The 23,674-nt window shown below is 35.3% G+C and overlaps 1 protein-coding gene across 2 annotated transcripts in view; it reads left to right on the forward strand.

Moving 5' to 3' along the window:
* Positions 1-23,674, forward strand: part of DIAPH3 (diaphanous related formin 3) — a 244,841-nt gene that overhangs the window by 119,882 nt on the left and 101,285 nt on the right. For both annotated transcript variants that reach the window (XM_074564575.1, XM_074564566.1), the window contains 2 exons: positions 12,929-13,168; positions 18,576-18,705. In XM_074564575.1, coding sequence (XP_074420676.1) covers positions 12,929-13,168; positions 18,576-18,705 — 370 coding nt within the window. The remainder of the gene's footprint in view (positions 1-12,928; positions 13,169-18,575; positions 18,706-23,674) is intronic.

A 23,674-nucleotide genomic window follows, 5' to 3' on the forward strand; every position in this document is an offset into this window, starting at 1 on the left:
TTTTTTGGGCTTGTGCGCAGCCATGGAGTATTTTATGAAAACTGTTAAATCTGTTCACCTTATTAAGCGCTTTAACTTAGCTTCGCAGTTTTATCTTAGGTTGATATTGTTTTGAATGCTGTATTTTGCTGCTCAAGTTCTTGACAAAGTATGCTTGTGCTTGCCAAAATTTAATTATTCAATTGCATTTTGTTTTACTATAGTTCATGTTTTGTACTTGGTTTACTCAGTGCAATAAACTTCCTCCTAAAGTAATTTCACCTTCATACTATTTTGTTGAAGGTTTCATCGATTATGACTGATATTGAGCAATATATTCTGTATCTTCGTGTTTAGAAATGAGTAGTCATTTGCACACTTGCAATGTGAGACCCATCTGAGATGAATGGGGTTTCAGCCAGATGATTGTCGTGGTAGGTGACTGTTGACAGAAGGTTGGGGTTTTTGTGGTGTTTGTTTTTTGTTTTTGTTTTTCTTTTCCCTGATGCTTTCTGCAGTGGGCAGTGTAAGTATTGTGTTGCTTTAGGACTCAAAACTTTTAGCAACGTGGATTTGTTTTGCAGTTTTTCCTACTGAGATAAAAGTATTGGTTTACAGAATATTTTTTTTTTTTTTCAAATTTTGGGTGTAGTCTCTGTCATCATATCAAATAAATTATGTTTAAGGAGAATCACAGAATGGTTTGGGATCCTCCAAGGACCATCTCGTACAACCCCCGAACTAGATCATTTATTTATGTCAGTCTCATTTCAGTTAAGTTGATACAATAGTTACGAGTTAGATTTATTAATCATGACTGATACTTTAAATGCAGTAATCTGTAATGGATTTTCATTGACAAACTATTGCCATATCACCATTCGAGCCTTGCTCCTGAGTACAGCTGTATATTTGGCTTTCATCTGAAAGAAACCCCAATGTGTTTGCCATTAACAAGGAGGCATTGCACCTCAGACATCTTTCTCCACAGGCTTTTGTTTTGTAGTCTTATCCTGGCCTAGAAGATTTCATTACTCCTAAGGTATACAATATAGCCTATTTCTGTGGGTCTTTCGCATAAGAGAGGATAAAAGCACTGAAACACTGAACTATTTTCCTAAAATTTTTTGGGCAAAGAAGAAATTGAGTTTTTAGATTATACTGATTAAATATCTTTCTACTACACAAACAAGATGACAAAACACTGGAGAACTGCTGCATTACTTTTTGAATTTGACTGTGATTCTTCCTTTTTTTTTTTTTTTTGGTCCTCACAGTCAAGGAGTGAATTGGAAACCACTGGTAAAGTTTTGAATATTGTTAAGAATATGATAATTAAACTCACATCACATATCTTAAAAGTTTTCTGAGTATTATAGTGAAAGAAGAGTTGAAATCACAGAAATAATAAATTAGAAATAAATGTTGGGATGTCAAGCAATAGTTTAGAATTTTTTAAGAAAAATAAAAAGTATTAAGTAAATGGTGATTTATCTCGATTTAAGAAGATATTTTTACTAAATAGCAATTAAGGTTTCTGAAATAAATAACTGGACTTTGGAAATCATTATTACAATTAAAGCCTTTTTTCAACCTCACTTTTTTTGTTTGACATTTCTAAATCAGGCCTGGGCATTTGTATCTTAGCTACAAAACTAATATTTACCTGACTGCACTTTTTGTGCTGAACTATCCTACGTCCCTTTTTTTGCAAAACGTTTTTAGAAGAGGATTATGCATGTGTGTAAAGAATTTCCTGCACTGTTAGAGCAGTGTAAGGTAGTTTTTCTGTTTGTATGACAAAGATTGAGGAGGAAATTTTCTGTAGAAGAAGAATATTCAGCACAATGTCCATTGATTCATATAGCAGTTACTTTTCTTTTACTTCTTGTTATCTTCATTTTTTTGATGATCCTAGACTTTGTTATCAGCCAGATTTAAAATGCTTAACTCGTATTTTCTTCTTAATGCAAACAGTTTGGCATTTCATTTTTCTGTATTTGCCAAATATTTATCTTGTCTCCTCAATTTGTTTGACAATTAGAAACACTTGTCCATGTACTGTTATCTCCATTCATGCTTGCAGTAACTTCTTTCTGAATTTTTTACTTTGGAGGTCGGTCCATTGCATATTCATTAGAATACATCTCACCTGTCATTTATCCAAATATAAGTTTAGCTATGTTCTTGCTTATCTTCATCCCTCTTACAGCATTGATGGTTTATCTTTTCCTTATGTTCTACCATTGATGATGAGGTCATTGCTGGGTTTTGTCATTCTGTCTTCGATTTTCTACATTTTTTTCTGTTTCAACATCCTTCTCACCCTTACTCTCTAGCTAGTAAAAGTTCCTTATCTTGATTGTGTGAAATTCTTAAAGGTTGGTCTCTTTCAAAACTATGTGGTCCTGTCTGTATATGAAATTCTCTATCACTTCTTCCAAAGGCCAAGGCCTACTAGCTCCGAATCTATTTATTGTCTGTGGTGATGTGTCTTTTTACTGAAGCCCTGACAGCTTTAGTCCCTTTGTTTTCTCACCTGCTTCCATGAAATACTGGACAGTTTCCTGCCAGAAGTTGAAGAGTTTCTTATATTTACCTGGACATAATTATATTGTCCCCTGTTCTAGCTATTATGTGGTCATTTTTAGTTTTGACTTTAATGGTTTTGTCTGGGTGGCATCGCACGAACACCAATGACCATGCAACGATGTCTTGAACACCGATGACCATGCAACGTGTCCAGTTATAGCTGAGACAGAAACCAATGCACATAGCTGTTTTAGCTGTGTGGCTGCTTGGTTGTTTTTTGTTTGTTTTTCCCCTCTTAGTATAGCTCTCAGGGTATTCTGTGGCTTTCAAGGAGAAACAGGGGTTTTCCGTGGCTGTGTGAGCTAATCTAACATCGCTTCAGTTCCACTCCAGTAGAGTACGTTTTTTCTTGGTATTGAAGGCACTGACAGTGTTCTGGCATGAGTCCACTGTTGACTCACCTGGGGACAGCCCTACTTTTCTTATCTCTTGCTTAGGCCATCTAAAGCCCCCATTTATCTGCCAAGTGAAGATGCTAATAACTTCAGAAAAAATAATGTTCATTTAGATACTCTTGTGGGAAACTTAAAAGGAGAAACACCACCGCAGGTAATCCTGAGTATAAAGACCAGGTAAAATAAAGGGATTTGGACCACAGAGGTGCAATTAAAGTTTGCAGGAAAAGAACTTAGGGATGACAAAATAAAAGGAAATAATAGGTATCTTAAAGAAAGCAAAACATAATAGTTTCTAGATCAGCTGGTTTATTGGGAAACGTCTTGTAGAGTAGTTTTTCAACAAGAACTCTTATGAACCTTTTTTAACAACAGATTATCTTGTAAATAAATAGGAAGTCCGAGTTAAATGGTATTCTAAGTCATGGTTAAGAGCTGTATAGGACTTTTTGAAAATAAGAACAAAAAGAAGTAATGGAGATCACTTTCTCAAATCCAACATAATTAAGAATGTGATCCAATAATACCAGTGGTATTAATTTCAGGCAAGCAAGGTTAGAGCGTTGTAAGAAACATAGTATAAGAAAAGAAATATGTGCTTATTTGAGAGACTGGTGGAGAGTTGAAAAATAAACCATTGTTCCTTCTAATTGTTTTTAATAAAGCTGTAATAGATATGTGTGAGTCAACATTTGTTCAGTTCTTTTTGAATGTAAAATATTCAAGTACTAAAGATTATCTTCTATTATTGTTCATTTGTATTAATTAGAACTGACTCTGAGGTTTTTTTCTAAGATATTAAAATTGTAAGGGTCATGAAGCAACTGATAAGGGCATCTTATTGCTTGCTCGTTTGAAGTAAATTTTCTGAACTTTCTTCTAAGTTGAAGGATAAATACAAAGGAGAAGTTTACAGTAACCTAAAGCTTTTAAGTTTCAGGCTTGCATGGAAAAATGAACATAGAGAAAAACATCTCAGTGTGAGAACTTATGGAAAGGGAAAAGTGATTTTTACTTACAAAATCTTGATGTAAATTGATTTTTACCTGCTAATATCTTTATAGTTTTAACTCACTCATTCTTTAATACCCACATTCTTCTGAGCACTGCAATGTGCATGTCCAACCAGTCTGGCCAGGATCGTTGATGGCAGGTGATGATTCAGAGAATCCACATAGTTTTACATCTTATATGAGATCCTGAAATCCTTTATTCTTTTTGATCTATAAGCGTTGTTTTGCATATGCAGTCCTTCATGTCCTTGCTGGCCTGTCCTTTTTTTGTACTAAAATCATTCAGGAATAATAGTGACGAAAACTATCCAAATTCAGTTCTCATCAATTTTGTATTGGTTTTGAATATTATTTGATATTTTGAAAGCAACTTTCTGAACCATCGTGTATCCCACTATTTTTAGCAATTGTGGGGATGATAAATCACTAGATAAAATCACATTTTAGGGCTGTGTCCATACTAATCAACTAAAAAGCACTGGAGAATTCTTTTTGGACATTGAACTTTATTGTCCATAGTGCTAATTTTTTAGAATAGGCACGGATATGCTTTTGGCCTGTACAGAATTGCACTTTCCCAAAGAATTTCTGAGCACAGCTTGGGAGACAGCAAGAGACCTCATGAGCTGAGCATCCAGTCAGATAGTTGAGGACTCAAGAATAAGACAGAGGAAGGTTTATTAAGGCAAGTTATAATGGTTAAACAGCACATCTTCCCCTTTTCATCATGGGGAATATGGAGCAGCACATCATCGGGAAGCTGAATAGAAGCATGTTCCAGCTCTTCAGAACGTGAATATCTAGCAGGTATCCCTGCACCTCTCGGGCCTTACATCTCTGGATGCTTTTGGAGGCACAGAGCTGCATGGCAATGTTTGGTCCCATATCAGGTGGCTCCATATCTTTGCCCCCACCCTCCCCAAGTTATTTTGGGATGCAGTTTATATAGATGAGTGCTAGAATACTCAAGATATAAGTGAATAAATCTTTAGAGAGTTATGTTAAGATAGGTTAGGCTTTATCGCTGCTCCAGCTGAGAATGTTCTGTAATTATAGTTCCCCACCAACTCCCCAGCAGCACACTTCCACCTCTCCCCACTCTCTTGCCCACACAACAGTGATAAGGCTTCAGTCCTATCCATGCCCACATATGTTAACTGCCTGTTGCAGCAGGAACTGTTCCCAAAAGTACTTCTGATTTTATTATGCTGCATGGAGGGAGCTGAATCCATCTGGACTTGTCAGTGCCTGTAATACCTAGTGGTGTAAAATAGTCCTGGACATATTTAATTTATTAATATGATTTTAAATCCATAAATGCAATTCCATTTAAAAAAAAAATATCATAATTTTGACTTTCTTTATAAACACTTTTGATGTAAAAAGTTGCTAATACTTGTCAGGATGCTGTTAGTGGACGTTTCACCTTGGATGTAGGCAACTGTGCTGGCAGTCTGACACCTGAGAATAGTTTCTCAAGAACTATGTGTGATAACCTCCTGCTTTATTTCTTTTCTTAAAAGTTGAAATATTTGAAAATATGTTCCCATATTGGCCAGGAGTGAAAAAAAGAAACAGATTTTTCCTTGATCACTTTTATTTACTCAAAGATAAAATTGAGGGAATTATGAAATATTGTTTCAGAAATAATTAATGCCCAGACCTTGTGAAATAGACTGATAGCTAACCCAAATAGAATTTGGCAAGCAATCCTCACGTGGCTTCACAGCTTGTTCATTGATGGATGTGTTTTTAATGAGTTCGTACCAAAGGATAAGATTTCACTAGAGTAAATTGAAGATTAGAGTGAGGCCTGATGAAGGCTAGTTTGTCTTAAATAATTCAGCAGACACTTAAAATGATCAATTCCATATTCAGCTGATGGTTTCACCTGTATGTCCTCATTGAGGATAACTCAGAATGTATTAATGTTTTTCACTGTTGTCTGGAAAATGTCATGCTATCACTATATCTGCAGAGGTGTGCTCTGCCATGCCTAATACTTGATGCCTGGGCACAGCCATACCTAGAGACATTTCGTTTTTTAAAAATCCTGAAGTGGTGAGGTGCACCTGTGCTGTGAGATGTTTTGATTGTGTTAATTTCTGTCTGTAAACCTTACCTTCTTTTGTTGTCTTCTAGAAGTCATGTGTATCTGCTGCTCTACCTTGTCAGTGTTCTCTATCGGTAATTCCAGCCTTTCCAGGAGTGTTGCCAAATATTAACTTTCTATTATATGCCATATGTGACAGTTAAAAAAATCTTTATGACAAATTGCAATCAGGTTGTTTAGAGGGAGAACGTCCTTAGCTCCTGTAACATTGGTGTCTTTCGAACTTTGAAACTGGTTAGGGTGGAGAACCAGGCACCAGAAATATCTTCTGAAAGTGGCTATCATGGCCATCTGCGCTGAGCTGAGTGTTTGCAATTGCTATTGGAATGGATTGCATTATGTTACTACTTCTGTATCACTGAAAGATTGTGATGCTGAATCATAGAGGAACGTTCCTGTAAAAGATGCAGTACCAGCAGGTCTCACTCTTATCCCTGTTCAGTTCCAGTAGAACTTTTTTGGGTAGCTAATCTAAAGAATAGGTTTAAAAAATTTGTCTTATTATTAATTCAGATGGCTGGAAGTAGTTGGCTATTGTTTCTTCTAGCACACACATAGGCTGTCTCTTTCAGTTTTCTCCTTGGCAGATATCCCTACAACTTCAGGTCAATCAGGTTGTTTGTCTGAAGCGTCCTCGTCTTTTGCCTCCAGCCATTCACTTTGCAGATTCCTCTAAATGTCTTAAGAGCCTGTCCTGAATCTGATTTGATGCTTTTGCTTCATGAGAAATGTAAGCAATCCTGTAATGTTCATATTGTGAATTGGACATTTTAAGAAAAACACTTCTGCTTTGAGTAAGGACCATGATCACTACATGATCCTGCCATTTTGACTTTCTGCAAATTCAAGGGTTTCTTGGAATTTAGCCAGCTATCTTGAGCGAGACATCCAAATGACTGGCTGATGTAGGGCAGTTGTGCTGAAAGAATCTTGAGGCTAGTCAGTACCTCTTAGATCTGTGGAGCTTGAAATTACTATGTGGATATTTCACCTCTTCCTGCTTCAGACTTCAGAGCTCAACGGAGCTCCTATGGAGCCCAAGTGCTTTAGGATTTAATTTCCCTGTGATCATTCTGTAGAACTGGGGAACTTTCTCCAAGATAAGCAAGCTGTCTTCCATAGCATTCACTTACATGACACTTCATGTCAGACTGTTTTTGCCTCAGATTATCTGTGGCTCCAAACACACTGAATAACCATACTAAAATTCCACAGTCATTACTGAATTCTCTATTGACAGGACTACAGAAGATCTACAGTGGAACGCTTTTTTTTCTTACCAGTCCCGTCATCATCATAGATACATACCTTCCTGCTTAGGAAATTAACTTGGACAACTTGTTGGGTCAATAGAGAAGACTGTACTAAATGTGAACATGTTAGACATCTGAGCTTTTTTGAAACGAGTCATGTCTGTCACATCAAAGACATCACAATCAGCTGTTATTGCAGTCTGTTGCCATTGTGTATCGCTTAAACAATTACATAGCGTCAATATCCACTTTTATGTTGGAGTTATTGTGGTGGTTCAACCTGATGGAAAGTATTAAGCCTGCTATCGTGGTTTTCAGACATTTCCATCCAGACCTTGATCATCTCTCTGTACCTTCATGGCCTGTATGCTGGGACACTCAAAGTAATATTGTAGACCTTTCATTAGGAGGTGGATTCCTGGTAGTTGCCAGACAGAAGATAAGGTATTTATTTTAGAGCTAAGCTGATCAGATTTTTCCATCTGGAATGCAGCTAGATATGTTTTACTTTTAGAAACTTTGCTCCATTTTGTTTGATGTTATGTTATTCTATTTCAGATTCCTCAATGACTTCTGGTATAATTTTATTTTTGTGATCTGGCTGAATTAGAGGTTTTACAGATGATTTTTACCTATATTAAACTCTTGACTTGATTTCCCAGGAGCAAAGCTTTTTGATCTAGTGGCATCTGCTCCATATGTACCTTTTAATGAAAATAGCTTTCCTGACATCTGTTAGATCTGCTAAAAATAGAATAATTTGGGAAATTCAGGCCCTCCCACTCCTGAATGCATCCTTTTTAGGAAAATACCATTGTCTAAACTCAACTTGGAGAAACAAATGCTGTCTCTGCATTCCATTCTGATCAAGATGTCAGTAAATCTAACTGTAGTTTTTGGATAAGACAAAAAAATCACCACTTTCTTTTCATAGTAGTACATACCTATCTGTGAATTTCGGCATGAAGACTGTAAAGTCAGCTTATTTTGACAGCTGTGTGGTAGCTCCCATTGGCAATTTGGATGTATTTAATAAGGCAGGTGATTTCTGGAGTATTCAAAAGGAATGCCTCCATTTCTGAGATGTGTAGACTGGCCTTGTTGGTCCATCTGTGTTGAACATAATGCCATCAAAAACGGTACCAGGGAATTTTCTGCACTGTCCATCAGTGCACTGTTATCCACAAGACAAGGGAAGGCTACTTGTGTGCAGCTAGGTGGTAATTGATAGGTCACCTTTGTTCCTGTGTCACTTACAGTACACTCCCTCCTCCTCTGTCCTGAATATCCTTTAGGAAAATCTTGGATTTGCAAGAAATCGAGACAGTGGTGCAAATTCAAGCTGTTTATAATTCTAGCTGGAAAAACAGAGTAGCAGGACATGCCCTCTGTCAGTGGTAGTAAGGCTGAAAAGTCGTCAGTTCAATTGTTTGCATGTACACATATCCACGTTGTAAGTATAACAACTTTCTGATTTCTCTTAAGTGATTTTAATTTTCAGTTGGCAGTTCTTGACTTTATCATTTATTTGGGAAAAAGAGCGTGTCCAAGGTAAAGAAAGATGTACTATTTCCACATAGCCATAAAAACATCTCAATAAAAATACTGTTCCGTTATAGTGGATTGATTTCCCATACACTGAAATAATGTTTGTTCTTTCCAGAATGCTGGTGGTCTTCAATAAGATTTGAGCATGTTGACCTTGAACAAGGTCTTCTTTTTTCTTCTTTTAACATGATAAAAGGTCTGTTAAGGTATCAGTTCTTCCTTACTGGAATTTTGTTTTTCTGCTTTTCAAGTGCCCGAGTCTAAAGATAAGTGTTAGGAATTCACACTTTTTACCTATAAAAAGTAGCATTCACTGATGCTGCAGTGATGAAGACCATACGTTTTCCACGGGGGTTGCCCTTCCAGTTTACTCTTTTAGTCATCTTGGCTGTAACTGATATTTTACTTTTTGGATGGGAACACTTTTGACGTGGTCTGACAGCCTCGACACTGTTGATCCTTTAAGGAAGGTGTATTGTGAAACTGGAACCCTTGCAGTGTTTTTCTCTACGAGCTTGTGGTAAGAACGAAACACGTTCAGTGATCAAAATGTAATGTCAGTGTAACTTCTGAGACATGTTCCTTTACTTGACATCAACAAAGCAGACAGTGAAAAGTACACATTTACTAGATGGCACACTCTAGCAGGTGCCTTCTGGTTTATGCTGTATTTGAGAGGAAAAACCTCTCTCTGCTGTTGGATGAAGGGCTGTGAGAGCTACTGCTGAATAGCTCAACTCAGTTGTCAGTTCCCATTTGGACTTGCACATAGTGAGAATATTCTTATGAACCATTACTTGAAAAATAGAGCTCATTACCCATACACTGAGTTCTCTGTGACACGTGTAGTCCACTCACTATTTATCTTTCTACTTCAACTTCCCTTTTTAGTTATTTGGATTGTCTTTTCAGGATTCCACTATAAGAACATAAGTAGATTTATGTAATTACATGCTGCATATAAAAAAGTATAGGGCATGAACATAACTCTCTCAACATTGCAAGACTTAAATTCCTAGCATCTCTTGTGATAAGGTGAATGGATTTTACAGTTTGAATGTTTGTAGGCTACATGTCAAAAAGAAAGCCACGTATTGCTAAGGGATCTCTCCATCTCCTTCCTTCTCAATTATTGACTTAGCAAATAGGTAAACAGATAGTGCCAGCAACGTGTTGTACATGAACTATGTATTTCAAAGTGTTTAAAAAACAATAATAAAAAAACCAAAACAGTGGCATTTCTGGCATGTACTTCTGATTTTTTAGATCACATGTTTCTGCATCCATCCTTAAGACTTACGTACTTCGTAATTTGTTGTATTTCAACTGGTTCTGTTGAAAACTTTGTGTCTTTCATGCATATATGCTTGCTTAGTTTGTGCAACAGATTTTTGTGATCTGAAGTACCTGATTATTTCAGTTTCAAGGATCTGCCTGTCTGAGAAGCCCAGAGTCAATAAAAGATGCATCATCACCTGGTTCTGTAGTATCTTGAGTTTGGTATGATTTAAAATCAATGCCACTTATCCTTTATTTGGTTGGTTCCCATGGTTTGATATCCTGAATAGGGACAAATATCAAAAATCTGGATAATTTCAATGGAGTTTTGTGGTTTTCTAGTTTAGTCTCAAAGTTTTCCTGCGTGCAGGACAAAACTTAAAATTAAGAATATTCTTCTCAATAATTATGAGAAGTAATAGTACTTACATAAATCCAGTAAATGAATTGTTTGAGGAAAAGGAGTTCATACTGATTCTTCCTGATGGAGCTGGGAGAATGACTTTGTGAATTTGCCTCCGTGCAGTGACTTAATATTATTTTAGATATTTATTCCTAAATTAAGTGTAAAGTTGTAAGAGCACTACGTTCATCTTAGGTGGGTTTTAAGTATTTCCGTTTCTATTTCACTGTGAAATGCCCTATTTAAATTCAGATCTGGTTATCCTTGCTTACATAAGTAAGAATTTTACCACATGCTATTTAGTGTATGATGAGTCCAGGATATCTTCCTATTGCTATTTAGTGTACGATGAGTCCAAAATATCTGCCTACAGTTGTACTGAGCTAACATGTAAACTACATACATTTTAGTGTTTTACTTCAGGACCAGGCTGGAGGCAGTCTGTGGACTAAAGCTAAGTAGTGCAGTTGATTTTTCAACCTAGTTTCACCTGAAAAAACATCCCGTTCGTGTGCTCTGCTCTGCGATGCAAACCAAAGTGTGGTTATTGGAAAGGATTGCTTATTTTACTTTGAGATTTCTTATCTGAACTTAAATGCAAATGGTATGTTTACTTCAATGGGACATCATGAGGTGGTTGCACTGCCAGGCAGGCATTGCAGAAGTGGCTTAGTAGCATAAAATGTTAACTCTACCTAATTTTATTTTCTATTGCTGTCAGAGTAACACCAATAAAATAGACTGTAAATTCGATCCTCTTCTACTTCTATATAAAACCCCTTTGGATTAGACAGCCTTCAGTATCAGTTTAAGTTGACTTTACGCTGAAATAGATGAATACTTTTCCTTTTCACTGAGTCTATTGTGGGATAATCAGCACCAAACGACTTGTGAACATTGCACTGTCAGAGCCATTTTTGCATTGATAGACTAGACATGGGTTGAGAAATATTCTGTAAAACCTTAGGTATGACTGTGCTTTGGAGGGAGATACTTCCATTTTAAAGGTAAACTTTTAAGGCCACCATCTGAAACCTGTTACTTTGTAGGAGAAGTGCCGTTATTATTGCTTCTTTTCTTGCACTGAGAAGTATTGATAGCTGGAAACCATAACGTATGTTTTTTATTTGAAAAAACAAAACAAAACCTAGTTTAGGATTTCAGGAATTGTCAAGGCAATACTGGCTTGAACCTTGCCTTGAGAAAGCAAAACACGAGTATGGGGAAGAAGGTCTTACAGAATTCATCAAATTGATCAGAAAACAGGGATGGGGAAAAATAAGGGAAGAAGCTCATGGAAGAATTTGAGACTAGTGTGTCTCACGTGCAAACAGAACCACAGAGCAGGGAGGAAAACAACATGATTTCTTCTGTGGAAGAGGGAAAAAGCAAAGAACGTATAATGCTTGGTAGGGAGAAGAGGAGCAAGAATGGAAGAAGGCAAGCTTCTGGGATTGTATGTGATGTCAAACCTAAAAAATATTTGAAGATTTCCGTGTTAGAGTTGGTAGGACGAGTATTACATTGGAAACTTGGGAGGTGGAGACCTTTCGTTTATTGAATGCATTCAATGTTCCTTGATTTAAAGAAGCAATAAAATTTGGAGTCTTGTTGTTTGGGTATAGTAAATAACGTGCAAAGTATCTCTGGGGTGGGAATTTGGTGACCTAAGTTATATGGGAAGATTGAAACTTCTGTTGCAAATCCCTGGCCAGTAAACGGTAGAAAAAGCCGAGTCTTTTGCATGTGATCTACAGAAGCTGCTGTTTTCCTGGGAGCGTTCTGCTTTACCTAATTGACTGTATAAGGTCCAGTAGGATAGTGGGGTTAGAATACTGGTGTATATTAACGTATGCCATATTAAGTGTTTCATAGCTGATATTTTTCAAAACTGTTGTTTTCCTGCAAGTTTATAGTAAGCTGCTATTGAAATCAGCTTTTAAATATTTGCACCAGAAAATGAGATTTGCCTTGTTTTGGTACATCCTGAGTTACACAAAATTTGTGAACTACTTCTATTACTTTGCAAGTACTGGGTCATAAACTTGGATTAGTTTTATAGGATTTGGTATATGAGTTGACAGATGTGATATACGATGACACTTTATCTTTTATTGCTTACACATACTAGTTATTGGGAAAGGATGGGGGCAGTTCGTATTAACCACAAGATGGGATTTCAGTTGCTTACCCAAGTGTCTCTCATTCATTCGTTCATTTGCTATCAGTTATAGCAGATATATTGCTTCTTCAAGCCTGTCACACCAATAAATCATTACAGATTGTATGCATTTGTACAGTGCCAAAGTGTAGCGTGAATTTTAAAGGAAATCTCCTATTTTCTTTTCAATCAGATGAGCAACGTGAAGAGACTACGGCCACGGCTCAGTGCTATTCTTTTTAAGCTTCAGTTTGAGGAGCAGGTGAACAACATCAAACCTGACATCATGGCTGTCAGTGCTGCCTGTGAAGAGATAAAGAAGAGTAAAAGCTTTAGCAAGCTGCTGGAACTAGTATTGTTAATGGGAAACTACATGAATGCAGGTTCTCGGAATGCACAAACCTTTGGATATAATCTCAGCTCCCTATGTAAAGTGAGTTTTGAAAGATCCATGTGTTACCTATTACATTCACTTTTTTTAATTTGTTTTTATTATGTTACTTAAATACTTTGTTTTGATATTTTTTCCTGCAGTTAATTCTTTATTTTCTATTATTTTTTTAATAATTCTTAGCATTAGTTGATGGTTTGAACAATACAGCTAATCTGCGTACAAACATCTCGAGATTGGCTTGCATTTAAACTTTTAGCAGATTCCATACTGAGGGAATAATAAAAAAAACCCACAAACTAAATAACGTTATGAAGGACCATATCGCTGTGATCATAGTAGTGTTGTAATCTTACATGTCTGAGCACTTCGAGGACTGTCACATTTTAATCTGTTTTAATACAGTTGTTTTCTCTTTTACGTAAATTTTCTCCTTATCTGATTTTCTTTTGTTGTTGCTCAGTTTCATCAGTTCCCTGTTTCTTCTAATTTTCCTGAATTTTCACTCTTTCAACTTTTATATAAGCTATATACAAGAAGATATCGATACTTTCCTGATTGTTAATTTATAATCAGTTCTAATCCTAATTGCCTTCCCCTTATTTAGTGGTTTTTCTTTGTTTGTTTTTCCTGTGCCCTCTGGGAGGCCACTGCAAAATCTGCACAGAGTGTACATGTATGTAATGCTCCTTATGATAAAGAAATTATTTGGAAGTTTGTACATACTCCTTGTCTTTTCTCAGCTTATTTTTACACAACGGAGAAAAAACAGCATGTTAACTTCTACATTCTGTAAAATAATCACCCTAATTCTGCTATGTTTCAGAATAATTCTTTCAGTATAGTTCTCGAGCATTGAATGCAATACCTATAACTTAAATATTCATAGAGAATAAGTTATATACCTTCCCTAGTCTAAAATAAACACTTAAGCATGCATCAGCCACTTAGAGAAATACAGCATAGATGAAGTTATTGAGTGAAATGTGCAATTTCTTGGGAAACCTATTCAGAAGGAAGATAATAAAGGTTCTCTCCAATTGGGTGGATTTACTTCTTAGGTGTGATAAGGTGTGTCCTGGGTCTGGTTATATTCTCTGTATTTTTAATGCACAAGGCAACAAAAAAAGAAATATGAAAACAACATGAAGGTAATTGTTACAGACACTTTGCAGAGCAGGATTAAAATTCCAAAAATTATATTGGAGAAATAGTTTACGATCTGGAAGATTAAAATTTTGAAGACTACTGTAGAGTACTACACATAGGAAAGTGAACCAATGTTGTGCAGATAGTGAAAGTAAGGAGTGAATGGCTATGCAGAATTCCAGAAAATGGGCTTTGAGCCCCGGCTAACTCTACAGTGCTCTGGCATTAAATGCGTATCGTAATCTAGGATCTTATAGTTACTTCAGTTTGCACACTTACAGGTTATTTAGCTTTATAGGTGGTTACAACATTCTATCGGAGAGGAAAAAAAGTGTCTTTTAGTGGACCATCTATGTACTATAAAGACGGTAATTACTGCCTACTTGATGCTGATAAAGTCTTAATTACTGCAGAAAATATATAGACTGAATAGTGAGAATCCAGATGATAGTAAAACGTAACACTTCTAAACTGAGAAAAAAGCATTTGAGTGTATTTAGTTTAGAAATGATAGGACAGGAACATGAGGAGGACATAACGATGTCCTTTTGTTATTAATTTATGATAATAAAGAAGGCATCTGAACATTTGTTTCCTATGTACCTAAAGTAGGAGATGGAATTATTTGGCTTTGCTGGTAAAAAAAGAAGTTTGCTTAAAAGTTAAGAAAGCTTTTTAACTGCAAAGATACTTAAGAACTTGATAGTGCAGAAGACTGTGGAAAGCTTTTAAAATTCAGGTATACTAATAATTTACAAAGAGTTGCCATGAGGCCAAATTAAGAGCCAATACAAATAATGTTTTGAATAGACTATTTAGTTAACTATTTGGGAAGTGCGTGCATGTTTCTTAGAATCATGGAATAATTCAGAGGGGAAGGAAAGTCAGTAAGCATCTAGTCCAACCCACTGCTCAAGAGAGATGCTGATCACTGCCAATAGTCTGTAGGCGAAGTAGATACAAAGCTATAAGGAGCAGAAAAGGTAATTTGCTCCCTATGATCAAAATGCTTAGTTCAGTGTAATTTTTACATTGTATCATGTTATATGATTAGAAGTGGTGATACTGGTTTACTCCTTCCAGAAATTAATGAATTATGGATAAACATTATTCGTAGTACTCGATACGTTTCATTTATGTAAGAAATGTGTAAGTAAAAAAAAACCCATGAAGTTCCAACGGCAAAGATTTCACATACGTTTGATTTGACATCACTTGAAATTGTTTGCTTGTAAATACCAGACCACAGTGCTTAAAAACTTCTCTAGGGGGAAGATAATGCAACCTTAATGATTGTTGAATATGAGTGTATCGATGTCCCTGCCCATGGCAAGGAGGTTGTACTAGATGATTTTTAAAGGTACCTTCCAAGACAAACCATTCTGTGATTGGGAAAGAAAGACCAAGTTACAGATTTTTCTGGGAGGCAGAGCAACTATGGCCACCTTAGAGAAAATCTGAAAAATTTCAGATTTCTGCGACCTACAGTCACCTACTTATTCTTTTGAAGGTTGACAGGTTTTCAGAGAGAGAATCACTGGTAGTTTGCATTTACTATCCTACCTTTGTAGTGAATTAATACTACCAGTATCATCTGAGAATGTTCTATTTTTATATCATCCCAAATGCTGGAAAAGACCCATGTATTCAGCACATCAGCCACAGTTTTCTTCCTTCATGATGCATGGTGACATTCCAATGTATCAGCAGATTTGATGGAGAATTGAGATCTGATTTCTATTATGATTTTTCCTGCTTCCTTCATTATTGGACAGCTGGGTTTTAGAGGTAACTGGACTATCCAGTCCAATGTGTATCAGGGTACTAGTCACCAATTCCTAATTCACCTCATCCAATTGTGGCCTCATTTAGGAAGTCCGTGAGTGCCAAGCCTTCACTGGTTATGAAATTGTGTCTTACACAGACAGATCACTTTGTCTGGAAACACAGAGGTAAAACTATGTATGTGCGATTTTGGCGGTTTTCTTAACTATCTGTAGTGTGTGGTTAATGCTTAATCTCCTCTGTTCTGAGAATAATAAGGTGGTTCAACTATTACAAATATTAGTATTAAAACAGTAAAAAACACACCCAAACAAATATTCCTTCAAGGTCCCAAACTAGAAAGCTGCGAATTGCAGAGTCCTTGGTGGCCTGCACAACAGTTTTCAGGAGGGGATCTGAGAAATTATGAAATTTGCAGTGACTTCTGTCCTCCAAAGATGTTTGTTTCTGAAATATTTGGAGAATATACAATTTATCTGCTCTGCTTCATTGGTGCCCAACTGTGCATAGGGAACTACGTGAGCTATCCACTTTGCAGGCGACAATTCCATATTTTGCCTTCTCCCTGCATCATGTAGAATTAAACTGTAATAGTTCTGCATCAGAGAACATGCATACACATTCTCAGAAGAGAGATATGATATTGGTATGCTAATACTGAATCATTTGTTACATACTGATATATTAAAATTGAATGCATGTTTATAACACTGGTTTATTTTTAAAACTAACTTCTGTTAACTCTATGTATTTTAAGCAGTGTCACATTGTAGAAATTTTGTGTGATGTTATTTCAATTATTGAGACACTTCCCACTGACATTACCAGTACAGTAGAAGTAACTTATAACACTGCATACAGTAAAGACCATAAAATATATTTTTTTTGTTTTGATATATGTGTTGCATTTGCTGTTTATATTGAAAACTATGTCTCACATTACTATTAATCCACTCTCCTGAAGGAGAACGTACACATTCTGGAAGAGTATATCTGATTGTATTTATTAAGATAGTATCAGTTTGATATTTGAAAATAATCACTGATTTTTTACAATGAAGTATGAAATACCAACCTCAATGATAACCACCGTCCAAAATTCTCCATTTTAATTTATATATGGTATGGGAAAAGCAGACAATATACTCTAATTTAGTTTTTTAATAAGATCAATAAAGTGCCCTTTAGGTGATCTCTGAGGATATTGGGAAGCACAAGAAGTGTGAAAAAATCTCTTTATAAGAAATGTGCAACCATGGTAAAACTGTGGTAATATATAAAAATAAATAAATAAATAAATAAATGTATGTGTATGTATATTTAGATTGGGGTTGATCTTGCTCTCAGTTCCTTATTCAGAAGTAATCCCCATACAGCTCTGTGTCTGGTTTTGAACCCTCTTTGGAAAGGAAGGTAGTTTTTCCTTTCCGCCTTGTTGTTGTAGTTACTGTTATACCATTGAGCATTGCCGATCACTTGTATTTTTCATGGTGACCAAACTAAAGAACAGTCTTGAAGTTGAAACAAACTAACATGAGTTTTCTACTTGTTTAGTGCTAGTTTTTATACTGTGCTAAAGATTTTTTTTCCCCTGATGCTCAGATGTACAAGTCTGTGCAATGGTGGCAGCCCTTTAGTGTGTGCGCCTGCTTTGTATGTGCCTATGTACATTTATAATTTTTCTGTTAAACTGTTTTATGCAGAAATAGTTTTTAAGTAGTGAAGAAACATTTTCATATGAGATGCCATTTTCTGTTTCTAAAAATCTCTCTGACAATTTAAAAGACTAGCTCGAATGGGAGACTACAAGAGGAACGTATAATTGAAAGTTTGCCAGTTGTCAATTGTTAATGTTGTTGCACAAGCAGCTGCAAGTTTTAAAATGGTCGGGCTTAAAATAATTTTATATGTATTAAGGGTTCAGAAAGAAAAGTTTGTGCTTAAGAATTTTTGAAGTCAAAGTTTTTAAACAGTGAAGCCTGTGAACTCCTGTTTGCCCTATTGAGAATTGATAACAACAAGAACCTGTGCAGGTTCAGGTTGTAGCTCCCGCTACATAATTATTGTTAGGCTAGAGTTAGCTTCACACATAAGGAAATCATGTCATGGAGTGAATGTGTGCACCATGTATTATTAGATTTTTTTAATTTAAGTCTGTTTTTTTGTTTTGTTTTGGGGTTTTTTTTTGTACACTTTCATGAATCACGCGGTTTTGCAAATATTCCTATATTGCTTGGATAATTGCATTTTTGAAAAAGAAATGCATGCTGGTTTTGAGTACACAACTCAAATATTGCATAGAATTAAAAATATTTAACATGATCTTTTTAGGGATTTTTAGCAAGGGAGGAAATGAAACAGCGCATTATTTACGGTTTTCTTCAAAAGAGCTGTACCAGTTCAACAGTGTATTCTTATATTTCTTGGGCTCACAATTAGTAATATATGTTAATTATCTAAATAGTCAGAAGTAATCTTATTCTCAGTGTTTTGACATTTCTTTTTTTCTCTCTAGCTGAAGGACACAAAGTCAGCAGATCAAAAAACAACACTACTCCATTTTCTTGTAGAAGTGTGTGAAGAAAGTTATCAAGATGTCCTGAATTTTGTTGATGATTTTCAGCATTTAGATAAAGCTAGTAAAGGTTTGTATAACTAAAAGTTTTGATTCTGCGTGCATTGCAGTGTATTTTATGGGAGATGATGTTTATTTTATGCTAACATTATTTTTAAAATGGACATTAATATTCAAGAGCATAGATTAGTAATTTGAGCTGCTGCAAGTGGTCTTGAAGATAATATTTATTGTTCAGTCCTCTAATATTTACTATGGGATTTCCTGTTACATTTCTTCTGACGTATCTTCTAGACTCACTGTCCAAACCAGATTTCTTTTAAAAGTTCTTTTCTATTAACAGATCTTAAACTATTTCCACCTTTCAATCTTTTATATGGTTAGTGTAGTACAATCAGTCAGTGTCTTTTAATTCATAAATGCGGAAAGGCTGTCATACCGTAGTTTAATTTGTTTGTTTGGTTTTTTTTCTAAACACTAATCAGAACAGTTTTATCTTCCCCATGTGTGTTTTTCATGCAACAGTAGCATTGGAAGTCTGGAAAAATAAATTCCTTTTTTTACCACTTCATCACGCGGCATAGAATATGGTAAATCTCAATATATGCCGCAGCAGATTTTTTGCAGTTAATTTCTTAATTTATAGTTCCTTCTCCATATTTTATCCCAGCTTAAGTAATTTAAACTGACTAAGCATGGAGTTAGAAATTGATGACACCATAGCACTATCATACTCTTGCAGGAAAAGAAGATTGGATGGGCTGTCTCTGTTAGTCATTTTTAGTTTATGTCAGTTTGGAAAATATCACTGTTTATCTGTGTTGCTTTGTACAGTGTCACTCGTACGGCTCACTCGGTCTCCCTGCCACAAACTACAGCTTTGCAAAACCTGCTCCTTATAGAGAACTTGAGATAGTGGTCACTTGCGTAGAGTTCGCGTTCTGTTATCATGGTTCTTAAAGTTTCCAATTTTAGTTGGTGCATTATAACCATTTAGAAGTTCAAGTATTTTTAAATAGCTGTCAAAAGCTTCAAGCCCTTCATCTAACTGTTTGTACTGGTAATAGGAGTTTCTGCTCTATATAAAATCAATATTTTATGCATTATTTTCGTAGAACCCACTGTGAACTGACAACTGATTTTTAAGTTGTTTTTTTTCATTACTAGTATGTTATTGGCTGCATTGTGGTTGGAATTTTTTATATCAGCCAGAAAAACTAAAATGTTCCTTATTAGAAGCCATTATTTCAGTGTAGACAGTTGTCTTATATGAAGCTGATGACTGTCTTCTGGAAAGCTTCTGAGATATGAAACATCGAGCAGTCAGAGTAGCCAGTAAAATTATCAGTTAGTCCAGGTTTTCTGGGTTTTTTTAGGTATCTGCTATTGACTAGATGAATCTTTGAACTCACTCAGTGTGTTGTAGGATGGAAATCAATGATCAAGTTTTCGAGTTTATATACTGAATAGTTCAGTGCATTATGAGATGTATTTTGCATTTCAGTTTTACTGTGTGAAAAAGACAAAGGCTTAGGATGTCTTTAACAGATTAGCATATCAATGTGTTTGTTTATACTTGTTTCCCAACCTGCAAAATTTCATTTTGTTTTGAAAGACTCCTCCTGCACAGCAATTTTTGAAAATCCAGCAGATACCAAAGACCGCAGCTCATGGGAGGGTTTTTAAAGACTTTTTAGTATTTTTGCAGAAGTGTGTTTTTATGAAGCTGGTTGATTTAACATGCACCAATTTTTGCACAGTAAATTTTTAATGAAGTGGCTATTTTTGCCTGAGCTTACCAAAAGGTCACTTAAAAAAAAAAAAAAAGCTGTGAATCTGTGGTTGTGATCAGCCATATCCAACATAATGGACTCACCTGGTGTGATGTAACTTATTGATATGCTGATGAAGACAAGTTGACCAAGAATGATGGTGAATGATTTGCCTTGAGGCTTCTCAGCTGAGTGAGCTGAGAAACACAGCAGATGTTACAAAGTATCATGATGGCTGCTAGGGAGAGTGATGGAGGGGAAGTAATAAAAAATCTTTCCTCTTGATGATCATCTAGTCAAATGTGCTTATTCCAGAAGAAATACTGGTTGTGTTAGAACAGAATTTAGGTATTGAGGGCTTAGAGTTTCCCCTCCATTCCGATAAAGACTTAGTCCTTAACAAGAGTAATCCATCCTGGATTGTATTTATTGGAGGCAGTTCAGACTTCCTGTAAATTTGAAAACTGATGGATCCAAAGGTTATGTCTAGGGATTACAGGCTCCTGATAGTACAGAAGGAAGTCAGCTGGACTGACTTTTCCTCTGTCATCCCACAGGAATCTTCTGTTTACATATGTGCTACTTTGTTGGTCAAAGTTGTTGGGTGAGGAAATACATCGCTCTCTTCTGGTTTTGTATAATAATAATAATATGTTCAGTTTTTTTCTGTGGAGCATATTGGTTGTATTTTCTTCCAGTATTTGTTTCTAAATGCTGTTCTCTACCTTTTCTCATAGCAAAGGTTAGCGCCTTGTTAGAGGTGGTGGAATGTCATTTTCTTTATGATTTCACTGAACTTTCCACTCTGAAGTAATTTTTAAAAGTAATTCCCAAGAATAAATCAATGAAGTTTGATAAAAATATTCTTTTCTCCCATACCCTTCTTGCAAACTATTTTTTTCCTATTGAGCTGTTTTTATATCTTGTCTGCATGTTCATTTCTGCAAATAGAATAATTTCACATTTTACATATGGCATAGAGGTATTATTTGCAAGTGCCCTTTAAATTATAAATCAAAATTAATGTGTTAGAAAGATTTTAAAAATAGTAACGGAAAAATTTAAGTTGAACACACTGTATAAAAATGGAATTACGCTATGCATGTTGGTTCTTTATTGCTTTTGGTTTGATCACCATCAAGCGATTGTTTAGTCTTCTACAAGTTTCTTAAAACAAGTTACTTAAAAGACGCTTTTCAGAATTCTTCCTTGATGTGTCTGTCCTTGTATCAGCCAGTGTATTTGTAGCGTACCTTGTACCTTTTTCTATTTTGTGCTTGCTCATTCTTAAAACTTCTCTCTCAAGTTATTTCTGATTCAAAATAGTGGACATTGGAACACTATAATGTTTAGCAACTAATTTTCTTTTTATCCTTTTTAGAAGAAACATTTTGCTCCTTTCATTTCATTAAATATTGTCCAGTAATTGTTGTACAGTTAGCGGTTAAGATAACTTGCAAGACTTTTAAGAGCAGTGACAAAGTCTGTTAGTTGTGAAGCTAACATGTATTGTATAGTATTTTATAAATGATAAAACATTCACAATATGTAAAATAATTATTACATTAGAAAAATAAATGTTAATTTTTGAAAATATAACTTTGACGGTCACGCAGCAAGGGACATGTGACCTATGCAGTTGTAGTTTACTTCAGGATATTTAATTTGTTTTTTTCTTTTTTGTGCTGAAGTTTTAGTTTCTACTTTTGTAATACTAGAAGTAGGCTTAATTCACTGTTACAGTGCATGAATTAAAGATACCTTTTTTGCTTTGAAGTATAACAAATCCTGTTTTTTAAGTACTCTTAGATCAGCAGGAGGAACTTTCATTGCAGCTAATGAGCTTACTGATATGACAGTTCCTGAAGATTCATGTAATTAAAGCTGTCTCTTCTTTTAAACATAATGACTTTCCCACTTTTCTATTAGTATTCCAGACAAGAAGTATTTTAGTAATTTAGTACACTTTACTAATTTCTTATTTTATTGTATTCTAAAGATTTATGTTGCATTTATCCAGTCTGCTGTTTTAGTTGATTGACTCTAATTCACAGAGACCTTACAGGTAACAGTGTATAGAGTCTTCTTTTCATATAACAATATAAAACTGCAGGTTTTCTTTCCTCCAAGAGTAATTAACTCATTGTCACTTTACAAATAACTTAATCCATTTTTTTCATTTTTGAAACGTTATTCAGGTTTTTTAATAAGGAATTAATTTCACATTTTTTAAAAAAAAGTTAGGAAACAAATTGTAAATGTGAAGTTTAATCTATATTAATTAAAAACCAACACCCCCACCTACAAGGTTTAAAAACATTAGGAAAGCATGAGAGAACAATATTTATATATACTGTAAGCAATCTATATGTCAAAAAGAAACGTTTGGGTTTATTTTCTTGTTACAAAATTTCTAAAATTTTATGGCAAAATTCTCAGTACTATTAAATAACATACTTTCTGCTATGAATTCCTTGGGCTTTTTGTGTTGACTTAAGTAACAAATTCACAGGGTGTGTTTTCAGATAGTCAGGATTGTTGTGTTTGTTTGCGTGGGATTTTTTGTGCTTTCAGAAAACACTACAAACTGCATGACTTACTCCATACTGTATTATATTCAATCAGTACCAAAATCGATAGATCGTTCCACTATCTTGCATATTACACGAGTTTCTAAGTTGTTATAGGAGACTCATAGTTTGGAATGGTAGCCCATTTGGAGATGTACTTTGTAACTAACTTGTTAACAATTTTATCTTGATTGTGTCTTTTTTTGAGGCTTCCTTTTTTTTTTTTTTTTCTTTTTTTAAATGCAAAGTTCATTTTCCAGTTTCTTAATGTTATGTGCGGGATGCTTCTCTGCTTTAAATGATAGTTTCCAAGAATGATGGCTATGAAGAATGACTAGGAGACTTGCTACCAACCAGAGGTCCATTTTTAGAGGTCCATTTGTTTATCTGTTACCTGGATTTTCTTTTTTCGTGGCTCTTCAGAGAGAGAGAGTAAAAAGAGTTCTTCAGAGTACTGAAAAAGGAACAGTATCCTAGTTCATTTTCACATGTTAATTTAATTAATTCAGCTATTAGGTAGGTAACTTCACTGATGATATACAATTTGTCTGTATTTTGGGGTGGTTTTTTATATGTAAGCTTAGGAAATACAGTTGAAAGTAGCTATTCATAGATTTCCATGAATGACAGAGAATAATGCATCAAATGACTTAGGCTGCAACTTTCTGGTACGCACAGGGCTGTAATTCAAAACTAG

The sequence above is a fragment of the Larus michahellis genome, chromosome 1 (genome assembly GCF_964199755.1).
Source record: "Larus michahellis chromosome 1, bLarMic1.1, whole genome shotgun sequence".
NCBI lineage: Eukaryota > Metazoa > Chordata > Aves > Charadriiformes > Laridae > Larus > Larus michahellis.